Source organism: Artemia franciscana, chromosome 8 (assembly GCF_032884065.1).
Source record: "Artemia franciscana chromosome 8, ASM3288406v1, whole genome shotgun sequence".
Taxonomy (NCBI): domain Eukaryota; kingdom Metazoa; phylum Arthropoda; class Branchiopoda; order Anostraca; family Artemiidae; genus Artemia; species Artemia franciscana.
The window spans coordinates 10,760,897-10,786,848 of record NC_088870.1 but is presented as its reverse complement, the minus strand read 5'-3'; the positions used below and the strand labels follow the sequence as shown (position 1 = coordinate 10,786,848).

General features: G+C 35.1%; 1 protein-coding gene across 1 annotated transcript in view; it reads right to left on the bottom strand.

Annotated features, from left to right (window-relative positions):
* LOC136029968 (beta-centractin-like) overlaps nucleotides 1-25,952 on the bottom strand; it is a 61,609-nt gene that overhangs the window by 20,093 nt on the left and 15,564 nt on the right. Inside the window, exons 3-7 of the mRNA XM_065708532.1 lie at nucleotides 21,083-21,284; nucleotides 17,803-17,927; nucleotides 8,306-8,449; nucleotides 6,232-6,397; nucleotides 4,889-5,062 (exon numbers count right to left, since the gene is read on the bottom strand). Coding sequence (XP_065564604.1) covers nucleotides 4,889-5,062; nucleotides 6,232-6,397; nucleotides 8,306-8,449; nucleotides 17,803-17,927; nucleotides 21,083-21,284 — 811 coding nt within the window. The remainder of the gene's footprint in view (nucleotides 1-4,888; nucleotides 5,063-6,231; nucleotides 6,398-8,305; nucleotides 8,450-17,802; nucleotides 17,928-21,082; nucleotides 21,285-25,952) is intronic.

Below are 25,952 nucleotides of genomic sequence, written 5' to 3'. Positions count from 1 at the left end.
GCATGTTCGCAAGTTTTACGTAGTTAAAAACATATATATATATCTATCTATATTCACAGGTGGGACACAGGGACACAACTACAATGGCGCGTAACTAATATGGCACGTAACGACTTACACGCGCGGGGGGGCGCGAAGCGCCGCCACCAACTAGATGTTGGGGTGGCGCGAAGCGCCAACCCAACAGCTAGTATGTATATATATATATATATTTAGCAAAAGGAACAATACTATTTCAAACTTATGGTTTATAAAACGAAATAGATTGAACTTGAACCTTACAAGGGTAGCTAGAAAAAATTGAAGGTTCTGGAGCAACCAATTTGATTCCAAAACATTAAAGAATCAAAGTGCCACTTCAGTATTTATTATCAAATATACTTGGACATAAATGACATCTTAGCTCTGCTTCTTAAGAACGCAAGGAACTATAAGGAGGTTGCTATACCTATAGCAAGTAACTACAGTTTTAGTGCCTAAATACCAGATACTATGGGAACCACATTGCAAGATCTGAGCGAATAGAGAATGCTTCCAGATACTAAGGTATCTTTCACCAAATTCGAGTCAATATTAGTTCCATGAATATTTAACAATATTTTCATGAAAACCGTGAACAAACACCGGATCATTTTATTATTATTCTTGACACGTGTGCGAGAGAGACCTTTCATAAGCTAGGCTTGTATTATTATATACTAGCTGTTGGGGTGGCGCTTCGCGTCCCCCAAGCCCCCCCGCGCGCGTAAGTCGTTACGCGCCATTGTAGTTGTGTCCCTGTGTCCCACCTGTGAATATAGATAGATTTATATATGTGTTTCAAACTACGTAAAAATTGCGAATATACAACATTCTTGGCTTTCCCATTGTCTGTGCATATACAAAGCCGTATGTACTAATAATGACGTCATATGCAAACGCTCTTTTTACAAACAAACAAACATGCATACACACAACTCGTTTTTATATAGATAGATAGATAGATAGATACAATACAAATTAACTGCGTAAAACTTGCGAATATACAACATTCTTCGCTGTCCAATTGTCGCTGCATATAAATAGATTGTCAGGTTTACCGACCCTCGAACATGCAACGTACAATTGTCCATGGGAAAAACAATCAGTATTAAGATCTATACCACATTTTTCTAATGATTGACCTTGAGCTTTGTTAATGGTGATTGCAAATGCTAATCGAATTGGGAATTGCAATCTTTTAAATTGAAAAGGCAGATCCGTTGGAATCATGGGAATGCGAGGAATAAGAACAGCCTCACCCTCAAAAGGCCCTGTCAAGATTGTGGCCTCTATTAGGTTTTCCATTGTTTTTTTTTACGGCAAGTCGCGTGCCATTGCAAAGCTTTGGTGGGTTGATATTTCTTAAAAGTATTATTGGTACGCCTATTTTTAGTTGTAGCACGTGTGGTGGAAACCCTGAAAGATCTATGGAATTTAAAAATTCAGATGGATAATTAACCGCTTCATTTGGTTCCAAAACTGTGTCGACTGACTTGTAAAGGACTGCCTGGTCTCGAATCTTGGTCAAAACAATATTGTTGATTTCGTGGACGTCTATATTTTTGGGTGCGAGAATCGCTCTTTCACTTAGCCATTTATTATTTTTATAATTTTTTAGAATATTCGGAAATACTTTTTCAATCAATTCATTTTTGGACGTCACTAAATTACAGAAATCAGCAGGTAGTTGTATACGTCCTGAAATTGAGTCTACTGGGAGTTTTCCGTTTCCAATTGCCAGCAATTGATCTGAAAGTGTTTGACCAGAGTCATCGTTTTGCAATCGGACACGCATATTTGTAGTTAATTTTAATATTTTTACGTGTGCCAATAAATTAGAATTTTTCAGGCAAGCATTCATTTCGTCTGCTGGAGTTGATCTAGGTATTATAGGTAATGTTGGCCTGAAATTTCCCGCAAGCAATATTAATGTGCTGCCAAAGGGTTTCGACTTCCCTCTCAAATCTTTCAAGCATTGATCCAGAGCCTCGAGCGATTTTTTGTGTGCCATTGTGCACTCATCCCAAATAATAAGTTTGCATTGGTGCAATACTTTACCCATCCCAGATGATTTGGAAATATTGCACGTGGGAGTTTCTGTAGAATGCAAATTCAGAGGCAATTTCAAAGCGGAATGAGCAGTTCTTCCACCAGGCAGCAATGTTGCGGCTATTCCGGACGACGCAATTGCCAACGCTATATCATTTTTTGATCGAATTGATGCCAGAATCAGTTTTATCACAAATGTTTTACCATTACCTCCTGGCGCATCCAAAAAGAAAATTTCTCCAACGTTGTTATCGACACAATGCATTATCGTATCATAAATGTCTTTTTTTTCCGACGTTAACTTGGAAATGTTATTTTGTACATACGACAATAGATCACTCGTACTGTAACTTTGTTCACGATCCAATTCTACACATGTCAAAACAGCAGCGATACGGTTAGGTGAAGGCATTCCCAAATCCTGAAGAGGTTTGTTTGCCATACGTACGCACAAATCTATATATATAATGTCGTCATTTTTGCTATGACGGTGACGTCATTAAAGATATTTAAGACATGCGTTCACGGAAAAATGTTTAATTGTAAAATGACTGAAGAACCTACAATGGCAACAGCCGAGGAAGCTGCTCAAAGAGTCTATGCCAAAAAACTTGCTGCTGATAGAGAAAGTAAGAAAAGAAAGCGTGCCGAGCAATCACAAGAACAGCAAGAAAACAGGCTTGCAGCTGATAGAGAAAGTAAGAAAAGAAAGCGTGCCGAGGAATCACAAGAACAGCAAGAAAACAGGCTTGCGGCTAAAGAACGCAAAACCGCGAAGTTAGATGAAAATCCACCTGGAAAGCGAGAGTCAAAACATATCAAAACTGAAAATGATAGCGATGATGATTGGGTTTGGGATTTTGACTTGGATAAGGTCATCAATGCCTACCAGATTTAAGTTAAAAAACAAAGGTTCGGCGATATGTACTTCATAGCGACGTTGAAAAATAAAGAAGAAAAAAAAACTGAAAAAATGTAAAAAACTAAAAGAACTAAAAAGAAAAAACACTCAAAGATAAATTACAGACCGGGTTTTTGCCATTCCACTGAATACATCCAGCATCGCACTGACCCAAACACTTCAAGTTTTACTATGTAGTTTATCAGTGATTTCAACTTTTGCCGGAAGACACGGGCCGTAATGTCATGCCTATGAACCGCCGATTGTCCTTGAAGTAAAAGCTGCAGTATCTCGTCCCAAGATTGATTACATGTAAATGTAATAAATAAATCTGGACGACCATAGAGACGAACATACGCAATAGCATCTTGAGCGTATTCATGCATATGACGGGGACTGCCAGCATATGACGAAGGTAAAATTGTCAATCTTCCAACGTTTGTGGTATTACCGTCATTTATAACTGCATCTCGCAAATGAATGTATTGTTCAGAGCGGAGCTTGGTCTGATTCAGGCGGATAGAAAAGATGTTGCAATTGGGAACGATTGTCCTTTCAACGTTTGGAGAAATTTCGCAACGTGCATTCAATTCAGAATTTCTATCACTGATGAAGTACAATTGTAAAAATTTATGATTCTCGCCTGAGAATGGTAGAAGGGACCCTGCTCTATGATAAATTTGCCCTTTTACTTTGAAAGTAGACATAAATTGATCTGGATTTTCGATTTGGGCTCCAAACGACGTCATTTGGAAACATGAGTTGTATTTTCTGATTTTTGACAAAAAACGCTTAGATTCTGACGTAGTTCCAGTAAGGAAAGTCTTCAATGGCTCTGGTGGTGCAGCCAATAGAGGAAGTTTAACTTTTCCTGAGGCGCAACACATTCCCATTGTTTCACCATTGAATTTCAAGGCCTTGCAATAAAGACAAATTTTAGACATTGTCCCGATTTGAACACATCTACTCAAGCTATAATCATCGACTGGGCTGTACCTGAATGCCAGGCGATAACTTCCAGGTTGCTCTGATTCCTCGGCACGCTTTCTTTTCTTACTTTCTCTATCAGCAGCAAGCCTGATTTCTTGCTGTTCTTGTGATTCCTCGGCACGTTTTCTTTTCTTACTTTCTCTATCAGCAGCAAGCCTGATTTCTTGCTGTTCTTGTGATTCCTCGGCACGCCTTCTTTTTTCACTTTCTCTTTTAGCAGCAAGTCTGCTTTCGCGTTGCTCTGGTAGTTCCTCGGCACGCTTTCTGTTCTTTCTTTCTCTATCAGCCTCAAGCCTGTTTCCTTGCTATTCTTTTGATTCCTCGGCACACTTTCTGTTCTTTCTTTCTCTATCAGCCTCAAGCCTGTTTCCTTGTTGTTCTTTTGATTCCTCGGCACGCTTTCTTTTCGGACTTTCTCTATCAGCAGCAAGTTTTTTGGCATAGACTCTTTGAGCATCTTCATCGGCTTTTGCCATTGTAAGTTTTAAACTTAAACATTAATAGATTTCTACGTGAACATATATGTCTTAAATATCTTTAATGACGTCACCGTCATAGCAAAAATGACGACAACTAACTTCATGATTAAATATCTCTAATGACGTCACCGTCATAGCAAAAATGACGACAACTAACTTCATGACGTCAGTCGACACAGAAACATGACGTCACCTGACAGACAGACACACAGACAGACAACTTATTTTTATATATATAGATTTTACCAAGATTTCTTGAGAGGCGTTCAAAATGGAAGGTGTAAATAGTATGGAAAGGAGGAGGAGTGTCAGTACCAAAGTTCTAAAGAGTGATAATGTTAGTTTTACGCTATAATTAGGAGCAAGCATGTTTACCTTTTTATGAACATATTAATAAACACGTTACACGCTGAGTAATAGTTCTTAAAAAGAGAAAAAATATAAAAACCTTTGTTAATGTTGATCCTCCAGAAAGAACAATATTCTGGAACAAGACTTTTCGTAAATCCATATCCGATTTTTGAATACTATAGACTAGACATTCGTGAATTCCTTCGGATTCATCACCAATTAAATCCGGTCGGAAAAGAACTTCCGGTGCCCGAAACCTAGCTGCACCAACCTAAAAAGGAGAAGAAATTAAGATCCTTTCATGAAGTGTTCGGAACTAATTGATTCTTTTTCTCAAAGCGAGATCGACTATAATAGTCTCCCCCACGGAAATGCGTAGAAACATTAACAGAACTGTGCATTAAAATTAACAGGCAGATATATTAAAACAGTATTAACTATTATCATGACTGTGAATAGATTGAAAGAGGAATTACATAAAAAGATATGAAATTTGATTAAACATGGCATCTGAGGGATGCAAAAGATATGAAACTGATCAACAAAAACTTGTTAACCATAAAGGCAGTTTAATCGCGTCTCAAAGGAAAAATCTAGTTCTGTGTAATCCATCGTTTCTGTATCACCATTTTCTTCTCACTATTGATCAGGAGGTTCAAGAGGTACTAGCCCTTAGGCGATTGTTTTTCAAACTGGGAGGTTGGGGGACCCTCAGGGAAGGGGGATGCCACATAAAAATGAAAGCACAGTCGGCCAGAGAATAAAAAATCATACAAGAATGAATTTTTTTGCATTCTTTTAAAGTAAATTAATACATTTTTCAATCAAGTTAAATACATTTTTTTAATAAAATTAAGTATGTTTTAATCAAATCAGATTAATATTTCAAATTTAAATGTACATCCAAATGCAAAGATTAAAATTTACAATACCAACTAAGCATCTATCACAAATGATAATGAGATTGTTTGACTCACAAACAAGTAAATAGGTACAACTAATCTTAAATTTATCATAAATATATTTTGTAGAATTAAACAGACCGTTTAGTCACTTCTAAAATATGGCAATGTGGTAGTGTGCAATTAAACATTTCTGTGTCATCTGCTCCCTATCGTATTTTCTGCTCCCTATCGGCTAGGAGATAGCTGCTAATAACCCATTCCAAATGGGAGGTCAAGACCTTCAGAAGGGGAGGGGGGTTACATAAACATGGGCTTGCAGTTAGCCACAAAATATAAAACAATTACCTTTTAATGTACTTAGTTTTTACTGAAAAATATATATTAAATCAAATGTACATCCAAATGCAAAGATAAAACTTTACAATAATAATTAAGCACGAATCAACAAACAACTTTGGCTTTTCTGATAAATAGGCAAATAGGCCTAGGAAATAGGTACTTCCAAACTTGTGTAATTAAAAAACCATATACTAACTTCTAAAATATGACCATCTGGTAGCGTGTAATTCATCCTTTCTGTGTCGACGCTTTCTTCTCGCTGAGGGTTAGGAGATAGGTAGCAGGTCCTCTCTTTCAAAGTCCTTACTACTTCGAATTCAGCTGTTGTTCTGAGATTTACTCCTTCTCTTCTAAGTAACAGTCTGCAAAAAGGGAAGTTAAAATAAAAACGGACAATATAATAAATTCGCATTTTATGTAAAAATTTAATTAACTAGACGCAGAACCTCCAACGCTTAGTGGCGTAAAGGGCAGCAATTGTTACCCTCCACGTCTTCATCTTCAAGTCACCGACCAATAGGGATCCGTTGTCTACCGCTCTTCCAGAGAAGTTCAGCACCAAACGTTATAGGGACGTCGTTCTTGTCTCATTCTAGTCATTTTACCCCAATACCGCCAACTTCTAAGTCGCACTTTCATCGGTTATTTGAGGTATGTAAAAAAAAAAAGAAATTAGGGATATCTCAAACTCAATATCTCAGTATTCAAGCAATATCCATAGCAGGTTCAGAACGGCTACGGTAAGGAAGGTGTAGTCCCTTCTAATTGGCTTATACCTTACAACGAGATTAGCAAAGGAGAAGGGATGGCATCAATCGATGGGGGGGGGGGGTCTTCACCAAAAAATGTACGTGCGTCATTTTAACTTAAAAAATGACATATTTGCCCCCTAAATTAGAAAAAAAATATTTGTTCAAACCCCCCACACTATTTTTACGAATCGAAGCCATGGGACAAGGTAAGATCTACTCACCTCAATTTGTGAAAATTTTCCTGAAGAGAAAAATCCTTATGGCTCTTATGACACCAATTGAGACTTAGAAGGAAAATCGGCTATAACGCGCTTAGAAGGAAAAGACTCAGTTTCGCCGAGGAATACTACATAATTTTTTGAGATTTTGAGAGCTCAGGACGCAAGAACAGATTTGAAAATTAATGTTAAGTCGCTTATTCGCTTTGGTGACATTGGGTGACGAGAAGATCGATCCAGTAGGCAGCTTCATTTACCAAAGTAGTATTATTAGTAAAAACGGTGGAAGCAGTGAAGATGTTAAAAAGTAGAATGATGAAGGATCAATTTTTTTCGTAGTTGAAAAAGTTTTGAAGAATAAGAAGATAAGTCGGAAAACCAAGATTAGAACATCAGAAGCTAAAGTGATGACATCAAGATTTATTAAGTAAATTAAAAAAAAAAAAATTATTGGGTTTTGGGAGATAATTTTTTTTCTTATTATTGTTAGCCTTTATTTATGTAAATTCTGGTATTAAGGGGTCTTTAATTTTTTTTTTCATTAAATAGGTTGAGAATCAGAGGATTGCAGCCGTCCAACATCAGGCTGTTTGAGCCTTCCCCGGGCGGTTGTGTGTATTTATAGTTTTTGTAATTTAGTAGTTAATAAAATAATAAAGTTCATTCATTAGATGTTTTAGATCTTGGACAGCCATCTAAGGCCAAACAAAAAGCCGGTCGTCCCCAAACTGGGTGTGAGGAGGTCGTAAGGAAGGATTTAAGGGAAATTAAACCTTCTCAGGAGGGTGCAAAGAGGGGGCATTAAATAGATGTGATGAAGGAGGAGCGTGCCTAGCTGTTGGCCTCATATGCCTTGGTGCAGCATTGAGGTGTTAGCAGTAGCAGTTGTAGTGGTAATACTACACAACTTCATCGAAGTCAGTTAAAGAGCGTAGGCTACATATTGATAGCGGTAAAGGTAAATAAAGTAAAAATTACTTTTTTTTATAAAGTAAGTGTCAGTCTCTGAAAAAATAGACTCTAAAAGAGAGAAATGACAAAAGAGCTAGACAGCTCTGTTAGTAGATGAATCCAAAAATAGAAGGAATTTCATTTTTTATATATGCTTCAACAAATATTCTCTCGAATGAGGGGTAACATTCATCAAAGACTTGCCCAACCCCAAGTAAAAGCAGCTAATAGCCAAAACAATATCTAAAGAGTAGCCAATGGGACAGTCAGGTCATGATTAATAAGCACGAGAGCCTCTATTGGCGTCCGCGCTTGAAAAAAAAAGAAAAAAAAAAAAGAGGAAACTTACCTTAGATACCTAGTGACATCTCTTCCAGCAACGTCTACCCTCATTATACTATGGGGCAGGGCAAAACCTTCATAAATAGGGACGGCATGAGTCACTCCATCACCGCAATCTAGAACTACGCCAGTTGTACGACCAGTAGCATATCTATAAATGTAAAGAATTAACTAATGAGACAGGCTGACGACATGCCGGACAGGTGGAGCTCTTTCTTCTTTGTAATTATGACACAACAGTTTACGAAATCTAGCTATCATTTTGTCTATCATCTAGTTATCATTTTTTATAAATTTGACACTATATCATATGATTAAGTGCACCTAGTGGCCTTTAAAAATTGAATGTTCATATGATTTAGTAGACAATAAATCTCAATTAAGTGTTGTCAATTTAGTTGATCATATGATATATTTGACACTAGATCATATGATCAAGTGCACCTAGTGGCCTTTAAAAAATTGAATCAGTTCTAGATTATTTGGGTAAGTCTATTTTGAATAGATCGAACGGTCTGTTCAGAACTTCAACAGAATCAACGTTTTACTACCAACTTGGAATCATGTATACGGTGTTCTGTCTCATTCCAATCAAACCCCAATACTTTCCCTATTTTCAGTTACTTTTCAGTATCATAAAAAGCTTGAGGCTTGGATATCGTAACAAGGTGTTCATAAAATCCGTGTGCACTTTAAAATTTTTTAACTTTATCTGTATTTGCAAGGGAAATAATCTGTAAAAAAAGATTTGAAATAAGTAAATCTATATTTTTTTAAGGCTTTATTGAAATTTTATGTAAGCTTCAAATATCCTCCATCACTAGCAAGATGAAGGGTAATACGATTTTGCAGTTACAGGGCAAATAGACGGAGTCCCAGGTAGAAATATGGTGTTTTTATTAGGGGATTTTAACGCCCAGATCGGTATAAATAGGGATAGATGGTATCCTAGCCTCGGTAAATTTGTTGTAGGAAAAGAAAACAGTAATGGCTACAGACTGCTGCAATTTTGTAGGTATAGCAATCTGGTCATAATCAATACAGTGTTTGGTCATAAAACGGCACATAAGTTAACGTGGTATTCATCAAGGCAGTAAACGTTATGTTATTTTAAACCGAAGACTGGCAGGATCAATACAAGATACTAGGAGGTATAGGAGTGCTGCTATTGATGTTAAGAGTAAAGATCACCATCTAGCGGTGCCTAACGTTAATTTAAAGCTGAAATTTCGGAAGGGTAACTACCTCCCGGGAAGTTATGATGTTGGTAGACTCCAGGATGAGAATTTGAGAGAAACTTTCCAGGAACAGTTAAATACTAAACTGAAGAGTTTAAAATTTAACAATATAAAAGATGGAAGTAACAGTTTTAGAAAAACAATTTGTGAAGCTGCTGATGGTGTATTAGGGAAGAAAACTAGGATCGCAGCTTGGAACTTTAGTGAAAAAGCTTTATCTTTAATAGAGAAGAAAAGGGGTTTGTACAAGAACTATCTGAGTGATAGATCATGTAAAAACAAGAGGAATAAAAATATTAACTAAGAAGGTGTGAAGTGGAGGCTAAGGATAAAACTACCGAGGATTTTGAAAATGCAGCTAGACGGCATTATAGTAAAACATTGTATTGGCATCTTAATAAATTGAAAGGGAGAAGTCAATCAGGACTTATCCCAGTTAAAGATAGGAACGGGGCCATAGTTAGTGATAAGTAAAGAGTTAAAGAGAGATTGGCAGAATATTTTGAGAATGTGCTAAACCAAGATATAGTTACAGGAAAAGATATAGAAGAAAATGAAAAAGTTTGTGATGCTTTGGATGTGAAGGAAGATTCTTTTCTGAGGAAGAATTAGCTACAGTTCTAAAAGGATCAAAAAATAAGGTCCCAGGTGCTGATACTGTGGTAAATGAGTTTCTTAAATATAGTGGATCTGAGGTTAGAAATAAGTTGTTGAAGATTATGGATATGAGTTTTGAAAAAGGGGAAGTACCTAATGATTTTAGGAAAACCTTAATTAAACCACTGTACAAGAAAGATGATAAGAGTGAGTGTGGTAATTATTGAGGCATTAGCCTTGTCTCTGTAGGTAGCAAATTACTTAGTCATACGATACTTTTTAGACTGAGAGATGTGACAAGAGAAGAACAGTGCGGTTTAAAAAAGGGTAGAGGATGTGTCGACAAAATTTTCACTATTAGGTTAATAACTGAGAAGTGCCTGAGTCATCAAAAACCTCTAGTCTTCAGTTTTATAGATTACGAGCCAGCATTCGATTCTGTTGATAGAAGAGCGTTAGCGAAGGTCTTATCCTTATCCTTGTATGGTATACAAGACAAATACATTAGAGTGAGTAGTGGCGAGTACGAGAATAACGCTGCTGCGATTAAGGTAGGATATGAGGTTAGCAGCTGGTTTCGTATTAAGTCAGGATTTATGCAGGGTTGTGTTCTATCCATCTTTATATGGATCATTCTAATGGACTTTGTCTTAAGGAGCACAGGAAAGGTAATGGGAGAACACGGAATCAAATGGGGAAGAAAACTTTCCTGAACTTAGATTATGGTGATGATTGAAGCATCTTACATGATAAGGTGAGCAAAATGTATGACCTTTAAGAGGTATTGCGAGTTCAGTGTGCTAGAATAGGTTCGAAAATTAAAGTTAAGAAGGCTAAGTCGCTAAGGCTAGGAATAAGTGAAGATGGAAAGGTTAAGTTGGGTAACGAAAAGATATATCAGGTGGACAGCTTCACTTACCTTGACAGTATTATTAGTAAAGATGGAGGGAGCAGTGAAGATATTAAAACTAGAATAGCCAAGGCTCAGGGTGTTTTTTCACAGTTGAAACACGTTTGGAAGAATAGGAAACTATAGTGATGACAGTGGTCAAATATGGTTATGAAGCATGGGCGCTCAGAAAAGTGGATGGAGATTTTCTAGATGTTTTCGAGAGAAATTGCCTAAGGATTGTTTTGAGTACCATGCTGACTGACCTTATTTCAAACAATAGGATGATTACAAAAAGAAAGAACGGTTCTTTCCCGCTTTCTTGGGTTATAATGAGAGAAAGGTTGAGATGGCTTGGGCAGTTTCTGTGGATGAAGGGTGACAGATTGCCGAAGAATGTCCTTTTTGGCCAACCGTCAAGTGCTAAACAGATAGGAGGTCGTCCCCGGTTGAGGTGGGAGGATGTCATAAAGAAAGATTTATGGGAAATGAGAACTTCCTGAGAGGGTGTAAAGAGGGAGGTTTTGAATTGGGATGGAGGAGGACCGTGCGTAGCTGTGTTGGTCTCAGGCGGCTTCACGCTGTAGTGAGTTGTTTAGTTAATTGATCTATAGTAATGCCTGAAATGATATTAATTATTTTAGTTTTCAAACCTTCTAATGAATTGGGTCTGGTTGCAAGCTTTGAACCTTTTTTTTTTACAGATTATTTCTATCACAAATAAAGTTATACATGTTTAACTTTATAGGTACGTTATTATATACAGGGACTTTATATACACCAACCCTGTAATTTTTCCAGTCGTTTAATCAGTTCTTGATCTCATTTGAAGTTCTTTACATTCACACTGAAAACATCACTGTAATGCTCAACCAATTGCACCTTAAGATATATTGCGGGTTCGCTTACAGCTTCGATAGCTTGAATAAATTCCACATGGCTACAGGATTAGCGAAAACCTCCAGCACGGTTTGGCTTAACATGGTGTAATGTTTGAGACAGAAAAGCTTGTAAACTTATTTAATTGTAAGTTGCAATGCTACATAAATATAGTTAATAGCTTTGAAAGCACAGAAGAGAAACACAGGGAGAGAAGGAGGGAGGATCCAAAAAATAGAAAAGAAAAAGGAGTGGCTTTTCGAAATAGTCAATCTGTTTACATCAGCTCTATTTTGAAATTATGGGTCGGTCAAAATAGCTTTTAAACGATTTTCCAGTCCCAAACGAACCGATCAAAAAAATAAAAATAAAATCTTGGTCCCTGAAGAAAACAGGCAAAGAGGCACGCTAATAAATAAGATCAGCTAGGGTTAAAAAGCTCATTTTTGAATTTCGACATTGAGATTCAGTCTGAAATTCATTGCTCTATAGAGGGCTGCAATACGAAAAAACAACTATTGCAGAATCTACGCTGCAATAGTTAATTTTTTTTTCAAATTTTCAATGCTGAGATTCAGCCTGATTTCAGTGCTCTATAGGCGGCTAAAACATCAAATTACAACTATTACAGTATCAAGTAACATCACTGCACCATCAAATAACAACTATTGCAGCATCTATGCTTCACAACTATCCTGCAAATAAATTTATAGTTGAAGAACCAAGAGCATCAACATACACTTTTTTTGCTCTTGAACACATCTTAGTTTATTCACACCTGAAAACCTTGTTTTTTTTTAGGTTATTATTTCGAATGTTTTAAAATTATGATGTTTTTAAAGAAGTGCCACATTTTCGTCAATGTCGCCACAATGACCCATGAAAATAAATAAGCAAAATTAGTTAATTAAATTTGACAACATTTTCGTCCTTAAAGGTCAAATATCAACAGTATGTTGATTATCAAAGCAGACTAAACCTTAAACAGAAAGCTAAACATTCTTAGGCTATTTGGGGCCATATCTTTTAAGCTGTTTCTTTCTTGATTTCTTACTAACATGTCTTCTTTTTTTTAGTCTGGCATAGGCTACTACCAGAATATGGAATTTTTTTAAATATGCGAAACAAAATTTTAGTGGTACAAAATAAATAAAACTTAAAGTTAAGCACCTTAGACATAATAATACGATCAAATTACAATAATGTAAGATATAACAAACACATTTTGTTACTTTTTCGACATTAACTGCCAAATTTAACTTACCCGATTCAAACCAGCAAGACTCAACTTTGACAACAGGTTAATTTTCAAAAAGCCTATTCAAATCAAATTTGACAATAAAGGCCTAATCAAATTTGACAATACTACTACTACTAATAACTGACCGCAGCACCAGGCTGCCTGAGGCCAAAACAGCCACGCACGCACATCCTCCAACCCAATCTATTCAAGGCCTCCCTCTTTACGCCCTCCCAGGAAGTTCCCATTTCCTTTAAATCTTTATTTACGACATCCTCCCAACCCAGACAAGGACGACCTGCTTTCCGTGTAGCCCCAGATGGTTGGCCAAAAAGTACAATCTTCGGCAATCTGTCATCCTTCATCAGCAGAAAATGGCCTAGCCATCTCAACCTTTCTTCCATTATAGCCCTAGAAAGCGAGATTGAACCACATTTTCGTACAACCTACTGTTTGAAATACGGTCAGTCAGCCGGGTACCCAAAACAAACCGTAGGCAATTTCTCTGGAAAACATCTAGTAAATTTTCATCTACTTTTTGGACCACCCATGCTTCAGAGCCATATTTGACCACTGTCATCACTGTAGCTTCCAATATTCCAATCTTGGTTTGTAGACTTATCTTTCTATTCATCGAACTTTTTTTAACTGTGAAAAAACACCCTGAGCCTTAGCTATTCTACTTTTAACATCTTCACTGCTCCCACCGTCTTTACTAATAATACTACCAAGGAAAGTGAAGCTGCTAACCTGATCAATCTTTTCCTTACCCAACGTCACCTTTTCATCTTCACTTATTCCTAGCCTTAGTGACTTAGTCTTCTTCACATTAATTTTCAAGCCTATTCTAGCACCCTGAACTCGCAAAACCTCGAAAAATTCATTCATTTTGCTCACACTTTCATCTAACATGCTTAAATCATCAGCATAATCTAAGTCCAGGAGCGTTTTTCCTCCCCATTTGATTCCTTGGTCTCCAATTGCCTTTCCTGTGCTCCTTAAGACGAAGTCCATCAAAATGATCCACATATAGGGGGATAGAACACAACCCTGCTTAATTCCTGATTTAATACAAAACCTGTTGCTAACCTCATTTCCTACCTTAACCGCAGCAGTATTATTCTCGTACATGGCACAAATCACTTTAATTTATTTTTCAGGTATACCATATAAGGATAAGACCTTTGCTAACGCTATTCTATCAACAGAATCGAAAGCTTGCTCATAATCGATAAAACTGAGGACCATAGCCTCCACTTCACATTTGACAATAGGCAATCCCAAATTCAGTGAACTCTGTCTCTATTGAATTTAAATTAAAAAATTTAAATTGCACTCAAACGAAATTGTCTAATCCAAGGATATATGAACTCAATTAAGAAGGATTTCGTTATAAGGAAATTTATTTCATCTGCACCAAGGGATTTTTGCAGATCTATATGGAATTTTTTCTCATGGGTTGAGTCTACTAGGATTTGGTTTCACTGAGTTGGTTTTCCCGCAAACTCTTTTCATTTATCTATGCTTTACGTATTTGATTCGGTAGATTCAGTTTTCCCAGATTGTCTTTTGCTAGGCTGATACTTGCAAGGGTCGTTTTTTGGGGGGTTGAATTTCAATTGAGCTGAGTTTATGAGAAAACAGAAACTAGATAAATATAATTTCCTGTTTCTTGGATTATTTTTACTTACTACAACGATACTTTACAAACAATCCCAACTTCGTGAACTGAATTATAATGAATATATCACATATTCTTCTACGAAGCATCAGCATTAATATTAGCTATTTAGACATTACCAAATACCCTTCTACGGACTCATTAAAAAAAAAAAAAAAAAAAAACGCAGCCTACGCGAAAGGTAATTAATGGGCAAGAGTATTAGGTACTTTTTTCAGAGGAGGTTTTCCAGAGAGGTTATCATGGTTTTAAAGCAAAGTTTATTCATCATTTGTTATAAACCGTGGCAAACACAGGGACGCCATCTATAAATTGATATATTTAGCTTTTGAAAGTTTTAATTTTAATCAAGGGTTTTGAAGCACAAAGTAACACTTTGTAATTTGCGTGTGACAAGGCATTATACAGCCAACGCCATTTGTAAAATGACATTAAAGGTGACTGATAGGCAAAAGCATTAGGTAATAGAGGGAAGTTTTCGAGAGAGGTTAAGTTTGTTTTCAAAGTAAAGTTTATTAATAGTTTTTAAATAGTGTGGCTAACATATGTTAAATCGATGGTTGGAAACTATCTATAAAAATGAAACTATAAATGTAGATTTTGAAATTTTTACTTTGATAAAGGGTTTTAGTAGGCAAGAGCATTAGGTAGTTTCTTCAGAGGGAGGTTTTCGAGAGAGGTTCAGTTGGTTTTCAAAGTAAAGTTAATTAATAGTTCCTTAAATAGTGTGGCCAACACATTCTAAAACATCTAAAAAATATTAAACTATAAATGTGGCTTTTGAAATTTTTACTTTAATCAATGATTTTGAAGTTAAAAATCACAAAAGCAACACTTTGTGATGGTTTAAGACAAAGTAGCACACAACCACCACCTTTTGTAAAATGACCTCAAAGGTGACTGGAAGATAAGAGCAGTGAGTAAGGCTTTCGAAGAAGGTTAAGTTGGTTTTCAAAAAAAAAAGTTTATTTCAGATTTGCCAAATAGTGTTGCAAATGCAGAAACGCCATCTACAGATATCGTGATATATATATATATAACTTTAAAAATTTTGTTTGAATCAGGGGCTTGAAGTTAAAAAACCACAAAATAACATTCTACTGCATTTTGCAACAGCACTAACTGTGCTTTAATAGCTATCTACCGAAAATAACAATTATAACAATTATACCGAATTAATTATACCGAAAATAACAATTATAACAATTTGCTATTAACAAGTTAATAGCAAATTGAAAACCTAAAAAGACCGTATTGAAAGTGTGGTTTCCAAAACTATCACTAGTCAGATTTGCTAATGAAAATGAACAAATTAAAAAAGGAAAATATAGCAAGAAAGTTCTATTCCAAGAAAAATATCCCATATTTTCTTGTGACTTAAGTTCTTTTTTTGAAATAATACCTAAACTTCGTCAAGAAACCAACACAATACATTTCCTAAGCCAATATATTTCCTAATATTGTCAAATAAATGAGGTAAATGTCATTTCGGAAACCCCTCCAATATATTAGATTGTGATGCGTTTAAGCAACATGTAATGGCTATTATTTTCAAATTCTAAAAACACATCTTAAAAAAAAATATCTTAAAATGCAAGTGCAGAGTGACGTTAACAATTAAAACTAGGAGAATTAGATAAACGAGAGAAGGCCACCATTTTATCGTGGCCATCACCTCCAAGTAGTTACACTCAACTGTTACTTAAAAAAAAAAAAAAAAAAAAAAAAAAAAACAACCTAAAAACAATATCTTAAAATGCAAGTCCTGAGTGACTTGCAGGTTAATTCTCTATTCAAAGAGAAAGTGTAATAATAAAAGGTACAAATTCAAGTCTGTCTAAAAAAAAAAAAAAAAAAAAAAAAAAGAACAAATAACGTCATTTAGTTTTACTGAGCGAAAAAAAAATAGGCTTATATAATGATTTACAAGACCTATAACCTTTTTTTTATATAAAAAAAAAACGTTTTTAGGAAACCTATTTATTTCAATATGTAAATGCAACCAAGGTGTAAAACTAAAATTATTAACGCGATTAGCTCAATTGGTTGAGCTGAAATAAAACGAGAAAGGGCAACCATTGGGAAGCTACCACCTCCCTATTGTGAAATTCAACTTTTGCTGAAAAAACATCTTAAAACAATTGAAGTACCATGGACATCAAAATAAAAACGCTTTTTGCTCCCTGGACCTACCTTAGGACTATTCATGCGATTGAAGTACCAAGGACATCAAAATAAAAACGCTTTTTGCTCCTTGGACCTACCTTAGGACTATTCATACGAGAAAACCACGGCTTTCTTATATTTTTCTTTTGGTTTGTTCAAAATAATGAAGTTTTTAAGGCAAGCTTGCATCCTACAATCGACAGATTTTTATGATATAAACTCCATTATTATTTACAAGCATAACTCTAAAAAAGAAGGAAAGAAATCAGATACTGATACGTGTCTCATAAGCCAAGAGCAGAAACATAAGCATACAAGTTCTATATCTTTCTCTTGGCATAAATCGAAAATTTTGAAGCAGATAAAATACAAAAAAATTCAGAGAGTTTATTAAGACTGAATTCCTAGAATTTAAAGAGCAAAGACAATTCTAAATAACGTTTTTAGATGCAAGTTAAACGAGACTATATTAAGAAAAAAATTTATAAACAATCTATCTTGCAGTTTGTTTTTTTCATTTGCTGCAAAGATAATTCTAATAATGCTTATACTAAAACTAAATAATGTATAAAACTAAAAAACTAAATAAACTAAAAACCTAAATAAATAAAACTAAAGCTAAAAACTATATATACTAAAACTAAATAAACTAAAAGCTAAAACTAAATAGCGCTTCTACATGCAAGTTACAAGCGACTATATTAAAAAAAGAAAGAAAATAAACAATCTATCTTGCAGTTTTTTTGTTTTTTTTTTTTCATTTGCTGCAATATCATAGTTTATAAAGATTGGCAACCACTTACATATTACTTACAAGGAAAGAACTGCTTGCATACTAACAAAAAAGGCAGGAACATTGAATGCTTCGAAAAAAATTTCAGCTGCCTTCTCGCGATTTTGCCGAGGATTTAATGGAGCTTCAGTCAACAATACTGGATGCTAGAAGAAAAAAAGTGTCAAGACTCAATCCAAAAGTAAACGGCAAATACTAGAGCCAAATTCAAGGCAAAGAGCAATGTCATCTGCTGGTCTACAACAATCAAGAAGGCTAGAAAATAGTAATAGTTGAACAATCAAGGCAGCACTAGGCAAAAGTATTTCCGAAACTTGAGCGTTTTTGGAAGGATTGCTTGTTGCCTGAAATAGCTGATTCAAGAATGGATAGGAGCCTAGAAATACGAGAGCCAGTATCGCGGTAAACCGGTTGATTTCTAATTTCCAGGCAAAACGGAACCACCCCTGGCTTAAACATTTCTACAGTTCTTGATTACGTATTTTTCCATGTTGTGTCTTAAATTTCTCTCCGTTTTTCTTCTGTTTTTTTTCTTTTCTTTTATTTGTTTTTTCATTGTACTCCGTTTTGTTCCATGTGAAAAATACGGGTAATAAATATTTTATTATTATTATTATTATATCGCAATGGCCATAGATCAAAAGCAAGCAGCTATTTCTAGTCGTAATGAAAAACGTGCATCAAATTCTGAAGAGGAGAAAAAAAGGAACAACAGAAAAAAAAGAAGATCAAAACAGAAAAAAAAGGAAGATTGACAAAGATTCGTCAGAAAACAAAGATTTTTCATTGATTGATTGTTCGGAATCAGACAATGTGATTGTTCGGAATTAGGCTAAATTATTTAGCAAGTGTTTTTGTATTTTTTTTCTCTTTTTAAGCGTTTGATCAATATTTGATATTTTTGATTGTAAGCGTTTTCATTTGTCTTTTCTTTATATTGTATTGTAGCCTACTCCTCATAAGTGTTTGATCAATATTTGATATTTTTTTATTGTAAGCGTTTTCATTTGTCTTTTCTTTATATTATATTGTAGCCTACTCCTCATTTTTTGAGGGAAATAAAGAAAATAAATAAATAAAATGAACAGTAGGTTTTGTATTTTAAATTGTTATTATGAAAGGATAGCCAGCAGCTTCTACTTTCGCGTTTGATTCGATTTCGACATCTTAGAGCTTTTTCATAATTTTTGCGAATAGCGATCTGCCATGTCCTTACTAAAAAAAAAAATATAAAAAAAATATACTAAAATATAAAAATATAATTTTTATTTTTATTTTATTTTTTTATAATTTTATATATTTTATATTTTTTTATAATATTATTAATATTATTATATTTATATAATATTATTTATTTATATATATTTATATATATTTATATATATATTTATATAATAATATTATTATTATTATATAATATAATATTATTATATTTTTTTATAATTTTATATTTTTTATTAATTTTATTATAAAAATATAGTATAAAAATATTATATAAAATATAAAAAAAAATTACTAAAAAATATAAGAAAAAATTGATTTAAAAAAGTTCCTTTAAATGTAAAATATAGCTTAGAGGACCAGCTAACAGTCTCTTCAAATAGTCAGCATAAACCAAAAATCTATGGAAAGAATCCCTCGGCTGAGCGAAAAATATACGAATATCTTTTGTCTCAGTGCACTTCCTCACCAAACACAAAGCACCATGGATGCTAATGGTATACTTCCAAGTTCACTGGTTGCAAAAGATGTCCTCATTCTTAAACAGTAGAATTTATTCTGAACGAGTTTTATTTTTTCTTTCTTTTGTACTCTATCTTTGAGCCTATCGGTTTTTTGTTGGATCAAAAATATAATTATTATCACTAGTATTATTCTCTTGTAATAGCCCATTCAATTTCTGTTACGCAATATTGGCCACGACCAAGAGAGTACCCAGACCCCTTCATTCCAATCCTCAGTCTTAAGACAGAACCATTATTGATAGATTTTTGATAGAAATACCACATGTATCACAGCTTTGTTTACTATTCATTGAAAATTTATCACTGCTCCATGGCAAAGATGGTTCTAGACGTTTAACCTCCCTGAAAATAACCCTGGACCCACAAACCATGGAAAATACATCCCTGCTGAAAGGAGATTATTCCTAAAATTCCCCCTGAAAATTCCAGCAGACAATCCCCCCCCACAAAAAATTCCCCCGCGAAAAATGTTCACATGTTTCCCAATAACAAATACTATCTGCAACCAATGGACAAATTACAAAGCTTAAAAAGGCACTTGAACTTCTATAACGGGATTCTATGATTTTTTTTTTTGTTAAGGAGGAAAGGAGATAACCAGAAATACTAACCATAACCAGGATTTTTAAGGGGGGAGAAGGTATTTCTTTAGGGGGAGGGTGTATAAAAGGAACTAAAAAAAAAACGCATCAAAACGTTGAATTGATAAATACTCCCTTATGATTTCTGGGAAGGGAATATTTCCGGTCTACGCTTTTATGATGAATGTAACTAGCAACATTAAATCCCGAAATGAGCATAGTTTACTCCGTATAGAGGGAAGATCTCCCTTTCCTCACCTACACCTCCACCTCATGGTCACAGACAACTTCATAGGGTGCTCAATAGATCAGAAAATGATAGTTCTAGTCCTTTTTTTATAAGTCAAAAGTGAGTTGAGACCAACCGGCCGTGGGGGAGGGGTATTTTCCATTTGTTTTCCAGGGTGGGCAAAAGCCGGCCACCAGCAAAGATATATTAATTCTGTTCAACCAATATCCCCCTCCGTGGAAATCCAGGTTAACTGCGACTATCAAATAAAACTGGATAGCTTTTTTTTTAATTTTTGAAACGTACTTATAACATTTTTTTTAATAATTATTCTCTTCTCATACAATTCCTTTTCAAATTATCGAAAACTTTCGGCCATTTTAAGACCTGATATCTTGTCCAAGAGAAGATTTGATGTCTCCTCGAAACTTGTCCTTTGCCTGCAGATTCGACACCACTGTTATTACCTCTGAAGACCTCTGTTTTTACCTCTGTAAATTATCTCTGTTTTTTTTTACTAAAAAAACAGAGTTTTTTTTCTCTTTTCTGTGGTTATTACCTCTGTTTTTTTTTTATTATGTTACCGGGTGTTTACTTTTGACAGGACGGGTGATACTATTCCAGTTTTTGGGCTGTGACGTTGTCATCTGAGAGGCTATTCCAATGAAACAGCTAAATTGGCCTTAAAAACCTCAATATTTTGTTTAGTGTCTATATCAATTTATTATTAAAATATATAATCAAACCTCTTCTGAAAACGTATTTAGCTGATCTTTACTGTACACATATTGCCAAATTTTTTCCATGTCATCCCAGTGTGTAATTATGCCATGCTCCATGGGGTACCTAATTGATAAAAGCCCTCTATGCTCTTCTGCTTTAGGGCCAACAAATATATCGCCTTCTAATGCGCCAGCCATTACCCGCACATGCTTTGGTCTTCCCACACTAGAAGAAGAAAAATGGGTTAGACGGTAACCACCAAGCAACGACTTTTAATAGTACAACATATCTAATACAAAGAGACAAAAAAAAAGGAAGAGGGCTAAATAGTCGTGACTGAAAAGCGCATTTCTCGACTAGCAGAAGAAGAAGAAGTATTGAAAAATTAAGCAGTAGAGTATCAGTCCAAAGAGTATTGGGCAAAATGAGCACAATTGTAAAGAAGAAAAAACGAGGATATTACCAATTAGTGAAAAAAAGGAAGGATAAATATGCTAACATTTCGGTTGAGGCCTCTGCTTGACTGTTCTCAGTGCATAAAAGCAAATACAGAGCAAAGCATATATAGATAAAAGTCCCAAGGACAAAATCTAACCAAAACAGACCTCAAAATACTAGATTTGAGATAGCCCCTCTCAAAGCAATGGTTAATGGGTAACTAAATAAAAGCATCAAACATTGCATCAAGCACCAAATATTTAGTTACCCTTTCACCATTGCTTTGAGAGGGCCAATTTAAATTTAGTGTCTTTTTTGAGGTTCCTTTTATTAAAAAAAAAATTGTCAACCGAAAGTAAAGAGCGATAATTAAACTTAAAACGAACAGAAATTATTACGTATATGAGAGGGGTCTCCCCCTCGTCAATGCCTTGCACTTTACGCTAAAGTTTAAATTTTGGCCAAATCTTTTAAGAATGACTCCTCAATCACAAAGACCGATTAATAATGAGAATAAAAAGCTCTTTTAAAAGTAAAAAAAAAAAATTAGCGTAAAGAGCGAGGTAGTGACGAGGGCGTGACCCCCTCATATACGTAATAGTTTCTGTTCGTTTTAAGTTTTAATGTTGCTCCTTACTTTCAGTTAACAAAACTTGTCTTTGTTTTTATCTAATTTCAGATCGTCTTCTTTAAATAATACTGGAATTCCCGCTCCCCCTCCACTGGGAATTCTCTTACCCCATGAAAAATTACTCATGGAAAAATTTTCCCACATAACCTCACCCCTCTACCAGAAAAATTTCACCTGAAAACGTCTGTATGCCTCCCAATAACCAATACCATGTGTGAACAATGGACAAAATTCATAATTTGCAGCCCTTCCCCCGGGAGCTCTGTTAGTTAAGTTATCCTCAAAGATATAGTTATCAGGTTTCTCGACTGTGGTGAAAAATAGCTATCTCAAAATTTTGATTGATGACTTGGGGGAAAATGAGCGTGAGAGGAGGGCTAGCTGCCCTCCAATTTTTGGCCATTTAAAAAGGGAACCAGAGCCTTTTATTTTCGATCAAATGAGCCTCTCCCGATCTTCTAAGATCCCTGGTTTGATATGATTACCCCAGGAAGAAAAAATTCCACAATTTTAGTACACTGGAGCTTGAAACCTCTACAGTAGAGTTTTCTGGTGTGCTGAATCTGATGGTGTGATTTTCATTAAGATCACTTGAGGTTTCAGGGTGTTCCCCCCTTTTTTTTTCAAAATTAGGTAACTTTTCTCAGGCTCGTAACTTTTCATGGGCACCATCAAATTTGATGAATTTTATATATTTTGAAATAAGCCTCAAAATTTGATTCTTTTAATGCATCTATTATTATCAAGACCCTGTATTTTAGTGTTTCGGTTACTATTGAGCAGCATCTCTCCTTACATTCAGTTATTTACAACAAACTGTTAGATTTTGTCCTTAGGACTTTTATCTGTGTATTTTTTTACCATTTATTTACTTTTTTGTGCTGAGGACGGTCAAGCAGAGGTCTCAACCGAAATATCTGCTTAATTATCCTCCCTATTTTTCACTGGCTGAAAATATCCTAGTTTTTTCTTCGTTCATCACGCATAGCCAGTACGGTCTTAGGTATTATTTAGAGAGTATGAACAAACTTATAAGAGTGGAAACTGGCACTAGAGTGAAAAAGAAATCATCAGCACCATCTAGCATTTGGCAATTTTGTTCATTTTTGCTTTTGTCTTTTCAGATACTTTCAAAAGTAGGGGTGGGTAAAGAAAGCAAAATTCTGTAACCAGCTTATTCATGTGTGTCACCTATTATGTTAGAGTCAACTAGCTTATATAATCTGCTAAGATTATTAAGCTTTAATAAGCTTAAGCTTATTAATCTGCTAAGATTATTAAGCTTTAATAAGCTTAAGCTTATTAATCTGCTAAGATTATTAAGCTTTAATAAGCTTAAGCTTATTAAATAAGCTTAAGCTTATTTTAAGCATTAAGCTTTAGATGAGGAATATGCACAGACTGAATTTTGAATTTTGACAAAAAACGCCAACGAATGATCACTTATAGCAATGTTTCAACCTTAACCGTATATTATTACGGAACAGTTATTATGTCAATTATACAATTTTTTTTAAATTGTTAATGTTATAGTGAATTCACCAGCAGGCACGTTAATTTGGGCGGGGTATTTCCCCTTCCCCAAATATTTTGCCTCCCTAAATTTTGAAAATGCGCTTTTATGGTATTTGAATTGAAAAAATGCTTTTTTGGTATTTCCATAAAAAAAAAAAAAAAAAAAAAAAAAAAATCCTCTCCCTATATTTTGAAAAGTGAATTTTGCTCACCTCCGACACTATCAGGAATTGACAACCCTGTTCATCAGATGCTAAATTGTCAATGGTGCTAGTATTTTTGAATATTCCCATGGTAAATAGCTGAATGTTCAACTCTTATAAACTTTCCATTCTGTTTGAATCATCCTTACAGGTGTAGCTATGGTTTTCAATGCCCGGAAACAATATCGATTTTAGCACCCCCCCCCCTGCACCATCACTACCATAACATAGTAGATAGTAGTACTTGCGAAAAGCAAAAAATAACACTCAGATCGACACCCCCTATAGGCAACCCGAAGGTACAGCCGTCCCTCCTTGCCCTCTATTTACCCCATTGACCAGCCCTTGTCAATTTGTAATATCATCTTAAAAGTATGAATTTTTCAGCAGAACAACTACAGCTAAACTAATTCTCATAGAGAAAAAGGGTGGCTTGTAGCTGCCGAGTGTATACATGTACATGTTGCATGGATATATCTATTAGATATATGCGGTGAAGGGTATATGTGATGAATAGTAATTTTACATAAAAATAAACCGATAACCAAATCCAGTCCATAAAGAATAAGGAGCAAATAAAAAAATTAAAACAAAGAGAATTCGCTTTACACAAAATGTCAAATTTAATACAAACAGAAACTACTATGAATGAAGATATAAACCTTATAACAAGCATAAATTAATACAATTACTACTACTACTACTACTAACAACACACTGCAGCACCAAGCCGCTTGAGGTCAACGCAGCTACCTATGCTGCTTCTCCGACCCAAAAATTAAGGTTTTATCCAAGATTCGAACCTAAGATACCATGGCCACAGGCATGTGCTCTCACCACTGTATTGAGATCTTTCATATTTTACCAAGTCTTAGGCTATCAAAAATTACTATGAATAGTTAAGCAAAATTTAAAATGTACACCGTTACACTACATAAATGTGGTGTTACTACTCCTCTTAAACTTTCAAAAAGACTAGACAGTCATTTGTACATTAAAGAAAAATACGGTTTGGACAGTTTCTCTTTCTATCATTATAGCAAAAAAAGAATCAAAACACCACTCCAACTCCAGAGAATTTTTTTTAATATTTGGGTGTTTGTAGCAAAATTTTCGATTTAAGCAATATATTTAGTTTTAGTAGATCAAAAAAGACAGTCTGTCTTGTTCTTGTTGGTTATGAAAAAGGTGGCAACAGTACAATGGATGTAGTTTTAAACCGTGACATATATGGTTAGCAAGTTTTTAGAAAAAACAACAATCAACTTTCGTCATGATAGAAAGCCATGATAAGAAGTGACAATAGAAAGTAGTCATAGTACAAAAACAGTGGTGGTAGTAACAGTTTCGAATAGTTACTGCAGTAGCAACTATGGTTTCTTGTAGGTGGACAAGACTATATCCGGAGGGGGTGACCCCCCCCCCCAAAATGTTTGTCCGACTCGTAAAAACATAACAAAAATGAATACAAACAAATTTTTCATACATTTCTATGGCACTCGGTATTAACCAAGCGACATATAGCAATCGCAAATTCTGTCGGTCTGTCTGTCTGTCTGTCTTTTGGTCCTGGTTTTACTACTTTAGGCACTTCCATGTAATCTAGGACGATGGTCCTGTCGGATGGCTGTCTGTCTGTTGGTCCTGGTTTTGCTATTTTAGGCACTTCCATGTAATCTAGGACGATGAAATTTGGCAGGCGTATCAGGGACCGGACCAGATTAAATTAGAAATAGTCGTTTTCCTGATTTGACCATCTGAGGGGGAGTGGGGGCCGATTAATTCGGAAAAAATAGAAAAAATAAAGTATTTTTAACTTACGAACGGTTCATCAGATCTTAATGAAATTTGATGTTTGGAAGGATATCCTGTCTCAGAGGTCTTATTTTAAATCCTGACCAGGTCTGGTGACATTGGGGGGGGGGGGGGTTGAGAGGGGGAAACCTAAAATCTTGGAAAACACTTAGAGTGGAGGGATCGGGATGAAACTTAATGGGAAAAATAAGCACAAGTCCTAGATACATGACTGAAATAACGGGAAAGGATCCACTCTCTTTGGGGTAGTTAGGGGGGGGGGTTATTCTGAAAAATTAGAAAAAATGAGAT